The 13055-nt window shown below is 34.9% G+C and overlaps 1 protein-coding gene across 33 annotated transcripts in view; it reads right to left on the bottom strand.

Annotated features, from left to right (window-relative positions):
- CAMK2D (calcium/calmodulin dependent protein kinase II delta) overlaps positions 1-13055 on the bottom strand; it is a 322125-nt gene that overhangs the window by 157315 nt on the left and 151755 nt on the right. For all 33 annotated transcript variants that reach the window (XM_033215084.1, XM_033215075.1, XM_033215078.1 and 30 more), the window contains exon 4: positions 2611-2665. In XM_033215084.1, the coding sequence (XP_033070975.1) occupies positions 2611-2665 (55 nt within the window). The remainder of the gene's footprint in view (positions 1-2610; positions 2666-13055) is intronic.

Genomic DNA, 13055 nt, shown 5'->3' on the forward strand with positions numbered 1-13055 from the left:
ACAAAAACCAAAGGAAAGAATTAGACAATCAGACTTGACGACAGAACAATAATAAATTATCCAAACTAAACAACAGGAAGACAATAGACTAGGGGAAAACTACAACAAAAAGCCTCAGGGACCTCTTAGACACTAACAAAAGATCCAACATTCAGTCATCAGAGTTCCAAAAGGAAGGGAGAAAGAAGGTGGGGCTAAAAAGGTATTCAAAGAAACAATGTCCAAAAGTTTCCTAAATTTGCCAAACCAAAACGTAAACATTTAGGAGGCTAAGTGAACCCCAAATAAGTAAACTCCAAGAAATCCAAGCCAAGCAAGATACATCATAGACAAACCTAAAAATCAAAGACAACAACAAAAAAGAAACAAAAACCAAAAAACTTTAAAGCAGTCAGAGAGAAATAATACCTTATCTTTAGGGGAAAAACAATTAGAATGACAAAGATGTCTCATCAAAAACCAAGGAATCCAGAACGAAGTGGCACAACATTGAAAGAACTCTCCACCTGGAATTTTATATCTGGCAAAAATATCATTCAGGAATACAGGGGAAATCAAGACAAGCTCGAAAAAGGAATACTAACAATTTGTTGCTAGCATACCTATCCTAAAAGAATGGCTAAAGAAAGCTCAAGAAAAGAAGGGGCTCAAACATTGGAAAGGAAGAAAAAACAATGGAAAAAGTAAAAACAAGAGCTGGGAAAGGACTGAAGAGGAAGGACTACTAGAACAACATAGAGCCAGATGAAACTACGGCCACATGAGCAAGCCATGGATGAACTGGGACTGTGGAGAGGAGCCTGTGCACTAGGAATTGTGCAAAAGTAGAGCTTTAGTCTCTAAATATGGCAGATATGCTTGGCTGCCTACCTGTCAGGCCTCTGAGCCCAAGCCTGCAGGTATGCATCAAGATGGCCTGGAGCAACTGAGGAACTGCAGGAGAGGTAAAAATAGCCAGGTCCTTCCTTGACTGATGATATTCCACCATTGTGATTTGTTCCTGCCCCACCCTAACTGATCAATTGACCCTGTGACAGTCCTTCTCCTGGACAATGAGTATTAGAAGCTCCCCAGGGAGCACCTTGTAACCTCTGTCCCTGCCCACAAGAGAAAAATCCCTTTTGACTGTAATTTTCCACTACCCACCCAAATCCTATAAAACTGCCCCACCCCATGTCCCTTTGCTGACTCCTTTTTTGGATTCAGTCCACCTGCACCTAGGTGACTAAAAAGTGTTATTGCTCACATAAAGCCTGTTTGGTGGTCTCTTCATACGGACACGTGTGACACTACCCAATAGATAAAACTCCCATTCTTTCTTAATAACAAAATCACAATTTAGTTCTGGACTGGGTATCACATGATTCAGAGGAGGCCAGTTCCCTCACCAGATCTACAGACTAAATTATGATTTGTCAATGCCAGTTGTAATTTCATTCCCTTAACAAATACCTGGTTTAGTGTGGGCTTGAGAAGCAGTTCTAATTAAGGATTCTTGAACAGATATCTTCTGAGAGGCTCTTGAGAAAGATTTCTCCATGAATAAAAACTTACGCAATAGAATTTTGATTCCCCTTTTTCTGCCTCTAGAAGTCACTGTGATAACTGAAAATGTGGCAGTCAACTTGAGACCATAGGGGAACTCAAACATGAAGACAAACCCACATACTACTAAAAACAGACAGATGGAATGAACGTGGTTTCTCAATGATATCACTGAAGTATTGAATTAACCAAACCTAGTATTAACCTAGCTTCAAACTCATATTACGTGAAATAATTTTTTAAATCTTTCCCAAAACTCTGTGGCATCACATTAAAATGCTAGACAGTAGTCCATTATATGAATATACTATAATTATGTAGCTATTTCCCTATAATTGGATCCTTAAGTTAGTTTCTTTCTTTTCTTTTCTCCCCCGTTACAAAGGATGATGCAATGAACATCTTTCAGTATAAAATTTTAACTGAATTTAGGGTATACTTTCCATGGACTTTGTTCCAAAGTCCAAGTCAAATGATACAAACATTTTTATTCCCTTTGATGAGCACAGTAGCACCAAATTGATTTCCAGAAAGTATGTCCTTATTAAACTCCTACCAACCATACGTGTGGCCTGTTTTACTATATCCCTGCCAAGAGTCATTATTTTCCCTTCATTCTTGCTGACGGCACCTCACTTTAAAAGTCTTGATTAGTTTAAATCAATTTTGGTAATCCAAGTTTCTTCCTTGAGTCTTCTTTTTACATTAAGACAATAAATTATACATACTCTTAAAAATTAAATGGAAAATTTTGCTCACATCAAACATTTTTTGTGCTACAAGATAGAACTGAGAACCACTCATAACATCACAATGGACAACACAAAGAGAAATAATTATTTCACTTAGGTTAAGGTTAATTCAAATTAAGGTTAATTTAAATTTTAAATAAAACAATGCTGAGTAGTATACTCTTTTCAAAAGAATTAGAGTTGACTGTTACTTGAAGAACATTAAAAAATATTGTAGCAGTCAGTAATTTGGACTGTACAATGAGAAAAATCATTAATTCAAAACGGTCCTCAATTAGATTGCAAAAATAATGAATACAGAGTATATACTTACAAATCAAACACCAAGTAGTGAAAGCCCTCTTCTGATATGCTATCATGAAGTCGCACTAGAAAAAATAAGAAAATTGTGTTATACCTATTCCAATGATCAATGTTAAACCCCACTTCACATGGGCATATGTCTCCTAGCTAGAAATATTAGCATTACATTTTATTTTAGCCTTTGATATGTCCGTATCTTTTACAACATAGCTTGAGTTCAGATAGACCTAAGGTTTGGGTGCTGGTTCTGAAAATTAGTAACTATGTGATCTTAAAAAAAAAAAAACTGCTAAACTTGTAATGATATTAGTACCCATGCTTTATAAAATGGTTGAAATTAAATGAGATAGAAATAAATCCACAAATTTTCAGGTGAATACTAAACAAATGTTGGCCGGGCGCGGTGGCTCAAGCCTGTAATCCCAGCACTTTGGGAGGCCGAGACGGGCGGATCACGAGGTCAGGAGATCGAGACCATCCTGGCTAACATGGTGAAACCCCGTCTCTACTAAAAATACAAAAAACTAGCCGGGCGAGGTGGCGGGCGCCTGTAGTCCCAGCTACTCGGGAGGCTGAGGCAGGAGAATGGCGTGAACCCGGGAGGCGGAGCTTGCAGTGAGCCGAGATTGCGCCACTGCACTCCAGTCTGGGCGACAGAGCAAGACTCTGCCTCAAAAAAAAAAAAAAAAAAAAAAAAAAAAAAAAAAAAAAAAAACAAATGTTAAGGATCATTATAATAGATACCCATATACTTAAAGTTACGAGGTTCTGGCAATTATTTCACTTTCTTGCCATTCCCTTTGCTATCACCTTAGTCCAAGTCCTCACCAACTCATGCTTGGTCACTACAGTAGACATTAAGAGGAATGATTCCAAGTCTAGGAAATGGTTTCCCTGACTGTGTTCTCCCTTTTGTCCAAGAAGTTCTAGGTGGCACTCCCTGGCCAACCTGGCAAAACACAGTTTTTGTTATGTTACTTATTTACTCAGGACACCCAAATCCATTTACCAAGTCATTAGCCCAAAATGCACAGCTTGAACTTTTGCTAAAATAATCTACTAGTTTCTCAAATTAATACCACTTTAAAATCTTCAATGAGCTAGACTTTAACTGATAACTCTAAACTAAATCATACATGTAGAATTACATACCGCTATGTCTGCTATTGATTTGTTCATAAGCCCCACACCTTATCCCAGTTGTCCCTCGTCGATAGTAAATTCTTTTTTTTTTTTTTTACTTTTATTTTAGCTTCAGGTGTACATGTGCAGGTCTGCCACATAGGTAAACTCATGTCACGGCGGGTTGACATACAGATTATTTTGTCACCCAGGTACCAAGCCTAGTACCCAATAGTTATTCTTTCTGCTCCTCTTCCTCCTCCCACCTTGCAACCACTGGTAGCCCCAGTGAATTCTTCCTATGTATCCAAATCACTTGAAGTGGTGACTTGATCTTCACTGGGAGCAAAAGAAGTCAGGGAAAGCAACAAAGTTTTAGGACACAACTGCTTTTACAAAAGTCACCACAAAATAATACACTACAACCTGTTATGTTTCCCATGCACTGATGACTACCACATGGAAAATGCAAATTTATAAGAACATTTAGGTTATCACACAAACTAAAATTATTTATAGAGGGAGACTATAGTACCCATTCAATACTCAAGCTCATAGACTTAACATAATCTCTGTGCTTTATCACCTAATTCCATCCCCTTTGGATCTCATTCCTGGCCTCCTATTAAAATATTTTCTGAATCCCTCTCTAGATAGGTTATAGTTTATAAAATATGAATTTTCCATTGTTATTAACATGAGGAAGAGGCCTATAGTGTAGGCAACTGGGAATGCAGCCAACAGTTCGGTCTCAGACTTTCTATTTAGCCCTTGAATGCATGAAATGTAAGCACGCTGCAGTCCCCCCTGCCCTGCCATCCTTATTTGTCACAGTGTCACCCTTGAGGTCATTCATGCAGCATATTTTATCTTTATTTACTACCTCTAACACCTTTCCCTTCTTCAGTATATAGAGTCTCATCATCAATACTCCCAAACAGGAACCATATTTTATAAGTCTTGCATCCCACACAGAGATCTGGCACATAGTAGATGGTCTTTCATCAAATTGTTTTTGAACATTTACTACAGAAGGTTTGGGACAGAAATTTTCACCAAAGATAGCTATATATATTATATAAACACATAACACACACATGCATATATATATATAAATAAAATAAAACGATTGCTACATAAGCAATTCTTCCATCACTTCAATGGTGTGAAAGGTATTCTTCAAGTTGTCAATATCAGAGACGCCTGCTAGCTTTGCTTAAACTTATGCTGCTGAAGAAAATAGTTTGGTTTGATGATGCATCTTCTAATGATCATTTAGTACAATAAAGAAAGCTGGGCCATGGACGATAGCTCACTGGTTTTCTTGAATAACACAATTTCAGAGCTATCTCTTACCAGCTATAATGCAGTATGTATTCAAATGAACTTAAATAATGGCATGGCTTCTTAAAGAACTCATACAATTATTCTGGAAAATAAGATGGGTTCCCATGTTATCAAAGTTAAACTGAAAAGTAAAGTCTATAATGTGACCAGGAGGAAATCACCATTACTTTCTTCCACTGTCTGAAGGTAAAAGTCTTAGGAGCAGGTGGGATCTCAGGTGTCCAGATCAAAGGAGTGTACAGCTGAATAGAGGAGGACATTTCAGGTACAACTGGAGAATTAGTAATAATTTCTGTCTATTCTGGGAATAACATTTTCTTAGAATTATTTCCATTCACTTATTAATACTAATTAATACTAAATATCATCATTCAGAAATTATTTTTTGAAGAAGTCAGGAGTTGTTCAGATGGAAGCCTGATAATCAAACATATGATACAAAAGCACTTAACCAGGTAACATGTGATAGAGTTTGAGACAAATCATTCAGCCAAGTTTACTTCTTTTGCATCACACAATTCCAAAATAATCTCTAATAAGTCTAACCAGCCATTTGACCATGCGAGATTATGAATAAATATGTTACTGATGTAGCAGAAAAAAATCAGCATCATGTTTACTTGCGATTAATATATATATATTTCCTTCCTTCATTCCTTCCTTCTTTATGTCCCTCCCTACTTCCTTCCACTCTCTTATTTTAAATAATGAACTGAAAAAACAGAATTACATGAAATTGTCATGATTTTAACTTACTGTATTAACAAAAGTAGGTACTGTTGTCTTCACAGAGACATTCCACATGTTTACAATTATTGTGAGGATGGGTTTGTTTCCTTTAAAAATGTTTAACTCTTCGACTATTATTCTCAGAGTTGATGGTATGTCTAAACAGTCTGGAAGATAGTGTTTTAGTTGTAGACATCATCTATTTATCTTCAAGGCTTTTCTGTCGGTCGAAAGTATCTTTCATCTCCTATCCTTTTCTTCCTTTTTAACAGTTTCTCAAGGATTGAAAATCATGTTTACTTTTACAAAATGTTACATTAATTATTCCCTATAAATAACTGTCAATTCATTTTCACACCAAAGGAATAACATAACATTCTGTCCATCACAGCTGTTAGCTCAAGATTGACGGCATGGCTGGCCTTGACAGCACTGCAGATGCTGCATTTTGAAGCATACTGCACCTCGTTCTTTCTATGACCGCTCTGTTATTGCCATAAGCTGCACATATGAGTGGGCACAATTAGCCTAATTACAGTTGTCCCTGTGACAGTTTTAGGGAGAAATTTTAAAAACCATAATGAGAAAAACATTTGAGAAAACAGGTTATAATATATTTTGGCAGTCATTCTTTTTGAAGTTTGCTCAAAGGTAAAATTACGTATATGAATAAATGAATTTTCACAACCTGAAATAGCACAACAGTTCTCATCTGGAATAGAATTTTAAATTATGGAACTTTAAGTATGGAATTTACAAGGGGGATAAAAGTGCTTCTGAGGCTAAAAATAGTTCCAAAGGTTAGTTGACCCATGGCCTAATTCTTTTCCTTTCTCTCCTGCGTGTATTATCACATTTGAACGATCACAGGATCACTGCTTTCTCTTCCTGTCCTGTGTTCTTGCATTATTCCATTGCAGTTTCTAGCTAAATATTAGCTCCATAAAGAAGGGGTCAAATAGGCCATGGTCATTGTATGATCTGAGAAATTTTAATTAAATATGATAGAAGTTTTCTATTTATTTAATTCTTCATTTCACTTAAGGGGTTAAAAGATATAATCAAACTTACAGTTCTTACTGTCAGGCACAATGCAAATAATTTGTGCAAGAGTTATTTTATTTAATATACGCAAGCACCACAAGGACACTTTGCCATAAGCTTTTACAAATGAACATTCACAGACTTAGGGGTGTGGAGAAAACTTTCAGGTTAACAGCCAGTAATTGGCCAGGCTAGGACCAAAATGTAGAGCTGGATGATTCCAAAGACCTTGTTCTTACTGAGAATACTAGGTGGGCTCCCTAAAACCTTTCTGTCAACAAACTGCTTGCCAACTACCTGGTGGCAAGTAGTTTGTCAGGGTAAAATAATACTCAAAAAAATTCAAAAGAGAAGAAATAAAAAAATTATTATGGTGACTGAAGAAAGAAAAGTAGTTTAACAAATAAGTAACAGACAATTTCCACAGAAAAAGAAAACTATTTTGAGTGTAGGTTTAAAATGTGATGCTATAATTTTGAGGGTATAGAAGTAGCTAGATGATGTCTAGGATATGAAGACACATTTGTCTCTCTATACAGTTCCTAAAGCCCCAGAAAATTGTTATTTTTCCACTTCAAATTAGGAATATGAGAATTGCCAGTGACTCAGCTGTTTTATCTGATAGAACATTTAATGTACCAAAAATGCTAGTGAGTTGAAGAATCTGAAAGCTTACCCAACATACAAAATATCATAAATTTAAATTATTTTCATTTCCAAAAATTAACACTTTCACATCATGGACATTATGATAGCATGGACAAAAAGGTGTGTGTGTGGGGGGGGGGGGGTGGCGGGGGTGGAAGTAGAAATGAATGGGCAAGGGAGAAGAGGGAAAAGAGTAGGAAAATTAAACTCCAAGTAGAAGCTATGTCAATGGTGATTAGGTACATCTTATCCATTTTGATGACACATGTTAGAAACACCCCTGTCAAAAGAAAAGGATTATTTTACAGTGACTTATTATCTTTCATAAAAGGCTGATAGGATACAAAGTCTTCCTTTCTCCTCTATTTCTTAACAGTACCCCCTACACAAAATAAAACCAAGGTTGTTAATTATAATTTTATGAAATTATTTATATAAAATATTATTTGGTTCAAATTATACTGATTCTTACTCTGCTACACAACCCAAACTCACTATCTGTTGCTCTTCACTAAAACTTATTATGGAGATGAGGCAGTCAATTACATTGGTGGACCCCAGTGGACTATGTCTATCATTATTCATGTCCTTGTGCAGTCCCCTCCCATATTACCTCTGGGCTTGGTTATGTGATTTGCTTTGAATGAGTAGTACGTGTGATGCAAACAAAACCTTAATAAGTTTCCTACACTGGAGGTGTAATCTTGGAAACCACTTGCTGTGCTAAAAGAAAAGATCAGGTTAGATTGAAAGACAAGAGGCCACATGGAGAGAAACCTCCGAGGTTGAGAGATAATTTTGACATTCTATTACTAGCGGAGCTCATAGCTGAATGAAACTGCATGAATGACCTCAGTTACACCATGTGAGTAGAGCACCCATCTGACTTAATCCAGTCAACCCATAAAAATTATCACAAATAATAAACTGATGTTATTTTAGGCCACTAAATCTGGGATGGAGATTATTACCTAACAATAGAATAAATAAACAGAAAAGATTTAATCTGAAATGTGCGATTGACCACACTGTCCTCAAATAAGTCTTTCAATATCATAAGCGAATTTAGCAGGAAAAAAGAATGAGTCTGACCTCAGAAAATAAGGAAGAATTAGTACAAATTCTAAAAGTGAGCATGGTAGGGCAATGCTGCCAATATTATCATAATACTAATAGAGTAATTCATACAGAACAGATTGTATTATATCCTCATAATCATTGTTTGTCAGCTCTGAGCTATAGTCCTGGTTATTAATGAGGCAGAATTTGCATTTTTAGCTTTGCTATGTTGCAAAGATTGAGGTAGTTGGATTTGGTTCACATACTGGGATGCAAAAATGGCAGCTTGTAAGTCAGATCCTTTTTATATTCCCATCAGTAGTTAATTATAATTCACAGCTAAAACGAGTACTAGCCAAGTTAGGCCATCCAACATGCCAAGTCTACCCCAAAAGAGGGAATCCGACACTGAGTTCATTTGTAAATAAAAAATAATAAATATATACATATATTTATTAATTTTATATCTATATACACTTTTTTCAATATTACATTGAAAATATAAAAACACACACACTAGTATTAGAACATTTTAACAGTCAAATTACACCACTCTGGAGAGAAATTTCAGCTCAACCATTATTCTCCTGGCTTTATTTAGGACAAAGCTGCTCATTTCTAGAGAGAAAACTTTTCAAATAGAAAACACAAAAGCACTGAAAACTAAGTTCAAAATCAAACTAACACTTTTTAGAAAAGTGAAGCCAAATCTCTCTATGTGGTTTTTTAAAATGTCTTTCCTATAACACAAGTAATATAATTAACAAAATGACACCATTTGATTTTTATTTTCCCAGTATAAAACTTGAGTACATTAGAAAAATATATGCTGTTTTTTTTTGAAATAGAGATGTTCATTTTTAAAACACTGAATAGAAATATAGACAGATATAGATACTTATTCGTTTTTATGTTGTTATTAAGGTCAAGAGTCCTATATAGAATTTATACTTTGTCTTTTTACTTGTTTTAACAGGAAACTTCAACATTTGAGCATACAAAATTTGGGAGTTTGATTAGCTGGCTAAGGCAAACAAATGAACTGGTCAGGCTTATACAGTCTGTTCTAATTTTAGCTATTTGAACACATAAAGTTACATAAGGGATATATATTTTTCAAAAACTATTTAGCAATATGCCCCATTAATAAATGCCAAATAAGTCATTATTCATTATTCAAAAGTTAAAATTAACTTCTATATCAGAAATTGAAAAATTATAGTAAATTTCAGATATTCTTCCTGTAGTGACAAAAAAAAATCTACCTTGTAAACTTAATATCAACTAACATTAAATTATATTTCAAAGCAATTCACTGTTTATACTTAAGAATAGGAATGAATATTAATTAACTACTTTTTAAAATAATCAAATGTAATTATTATATGAAAACTTGATAGGGAATGCCATCTATATTACTTTAAAAACTATTCTAAAAGTACACAAAGAAAGTTACTGGATCCCAAGATAAGTCCTGAAACTCAAAGCATATCAACTCTGGTGACTATAGTCTCCATCCTTATTCTCAAATCTTCACCCGACTCCTGATTCAAGATTAAAAGCCAAGTTTAGATTATCTTCAGTATCTACAGGATCAGATTAGTATAAGAGCATTCAGTACTGACTAGAAGAAATCACTATGCCTTTTACAAGCCAGCACTAATTACAAGCCAGCACTAATTACAAGCCTAGATTATCCAGTTGGTTTTCTGATGGGTCAAAATAGTTATTACCTGGGAGAATTTCAACCTGGGAAGAAATTAGAAAGTGAGAGATATGATCAGTAACTCTTGACTCTATGGGAATCAACCACACTGATCACACGACACCACAAACAGCATGAAAGAACAATCAGTTCTTTTGCTTAAAAGAAAAAAGTCATCAACGGCTAAATATAGAAGCTCAGAGAAGATTAAAACAATATAAAAGCAAATAGGTAATCATGTAATACCCTGTCCTGCTAATTTTTAATAAAAACATAAAAGTAAGGGGAAATTAAATAATAGATTTAGTAATATCTGGAAACGTCCTTTGTTTTCTTTGAAAAATAATGAGATTATCTTGTTTATATCTTAATTGAATAATTCCATTCTGCTTTTTTTGTTTTCTAAAAAGGTAATTTCATTTCTTGGAAAAGTTGACACTCATTTCAAGAGTATTGAAATAATACTCATTTATATAGAAAAATCTTCCTTCCCTCTTTAAATTTTACATTCATATCATTTGTTTTATGGATTTTGATCAGTGATTCCAACTTTCTTTTCTTCTTGCCTCATGTTTTTGTAATTCTGTCTTCCATTATGTATTGCAAGTTAGTCAGTGATCTCTCATCAATATCCTTAGCCATTAGGAGTATTAAAAAAGGGCCAGGTGCAGTGGCTTACGCCTGTAATCCCAGCACTTTGGGAGGCTGAGGCAGGCAGATCACTTGAAGTCAGGAGTTTGAGACCAGCCTGGGCAACATAGAGAGACATGGTCAGACCCTGTCTCTACCAAAATTACAAAAAATTAGCTGGATGTGGTAATGAATGCCTGTAGTCCCAGCTACTCATGAGGCTGAGGCAGGAGAATCGCTTGAACCAGGGCGGCGGAGGTTGCAGTGAGCCGAGAAATCACCACCGTACTCCAGACTGGGCAACACAGTGATATCCTATCTTAAAAAAAAAAAAAAAAATTCAAAAAAGAAGAGAGACGTCTGTCTTGGTCTCTTACTGTACTCTCTTAACCTTATCAGAAATTTTGATGAGTATGGGAGAAGTAAGGGAAGACAGACCATATACGGAAAAGTAAAGATATTTCTGAGAAGACAAATCCCTTGCTGATGAAGAGTTGTTACTTCTGTAAGGAAAAATAGAACAATTTTTTTTTTCTTAATTTGAAATGGGGTCTTGCTATGTTGCTGAGGCTGGCCTCTTGAATGCCTGGTTTAAGCAATCCTCCTACCTCAGCCTCCAGAATAGCTGAGATTACACAAACACCGCCATTCCTGGCTAGAAGAAACAATTTTTAAATAAGATAAAAAATAACAAGAATAAAATCAAACATGCTGAAGTATATTTCACATTAAAGGTAACTATTGCTTTTTGAAACTTTTGCTTGGATCATACACACACACAGACACACATATATATAAAATATACACTGGGCCATGATATAAAATATTTTTTAAACTCTAGGTCACAATAAGTAATACTTGATAAGCACTGGATTAGATGATCCTTTAAGAAGATCCTATAACATCCTTTTAAGTTTTTACATTTCTACATTCCTGGGTGATTATGGCTAATAAACAATATGGAAAACAAACAATACAGTTATGACCAATACAAAGCTGAATATGATTCTTTAAGTATAAGAGTTTTCCCTCTTCAACACTCTAACACGTTAAAGTTTAAAACATACTTCATTTTATTTTGGAATTGTTTTTAATGAACAACTAGAGAGAAAACATAGAATGTTTATCTTGCCAAATTAAAAATATGCTCTTCAAAAAATTAACTGAGCAGATGAGTTGCTTTTATAACACTAGCCCCTGGAGAATAGTAAATGGAAAATCTTATTAGATCATCTTCTCTTTGTAACTTACTACCATATTATCTTAACACTTGCAACTATATTTTCCCTAGAGACTCATTAGCCCAAACGCTCTCATCTTTCAATTCCTTTTTTGAAAATTCATTTATCGCATTTTTCTAAAGTTGATATGTCCTATAAGCAGGAAATATGTGAGTTTAAAATCCTAATACATGTTAAGAAATGCAATGTAACTGGCTTGTAGACATACTGTATTATAATATTATATTATCCAATAACATTTGTCTCTATATATCTATTTTTATGATGAAAGCACTTAAAATATCAGTTTATTTCTCCTGGATAATATATGCAAAAGAAGTACATGAAAAATACATTCTGTAATCTTAGGCTCACAATCTGGGAAAAGCATGGAAGTTATTTATGAACTTGCTCATGAATTAGATGCCATTGGAATAATGAATAATAATAGTGAATATAGCTGCAGGCACCAGTCTGCATCTCTGAGACACCTAATGTATTTTTATCTAAGCCTTCAAGAGAACAGTTAGTTCAGCCTAGGTCAATGATGTTTTTAAAGTAAAGAATAATTGTCTATTTATCATTAAATCAAGGAAGTTATAATGAATGTCAGACATCTCAAATGTATGGTGCATTTGCTTATCTCATAGACATCGCAAACCAAACAAGCTCAAATAACTCGTGATCTTCCCCCTAAAACCTGCTTCATCCATGGTCTTCCATCTTTCCAGTTGCTCATAAAAACCCCAACGTAATTCTTGACCCTTTCTGTGAAAGCAAAATCTAATCTGAAAGCAAATCCTTCAAAATATAATAGGGTGTGATGGAATATACATACATATACAGAGAAAATCTGACCACTTTTCATCTCCTACAGTTACAAGCCTGATCTATGGCAAGTCCAGTAGCCTCCTATCTAATTTCTGTGTTTCTACCCTGCCCTCTCACTGT

This window comes from Trachypithecus francoisi, unplaced genomic scaffold, assembly GCF_009764315.1.
Source record: "Trachypithecus francoisi isolate TF-2019V2 unplaced genomic scaffold, Tfra_2.0 Lachesis_group1, whole genome shotgun sequence".
Classification (NCBI taxonomy): domain Eukaryota; kingdom Metazoa; phylum Chordata; class Mammalia; order Primates; family Cercopithecidae; genus Trachypithecus; species Trachypithecus francoisi.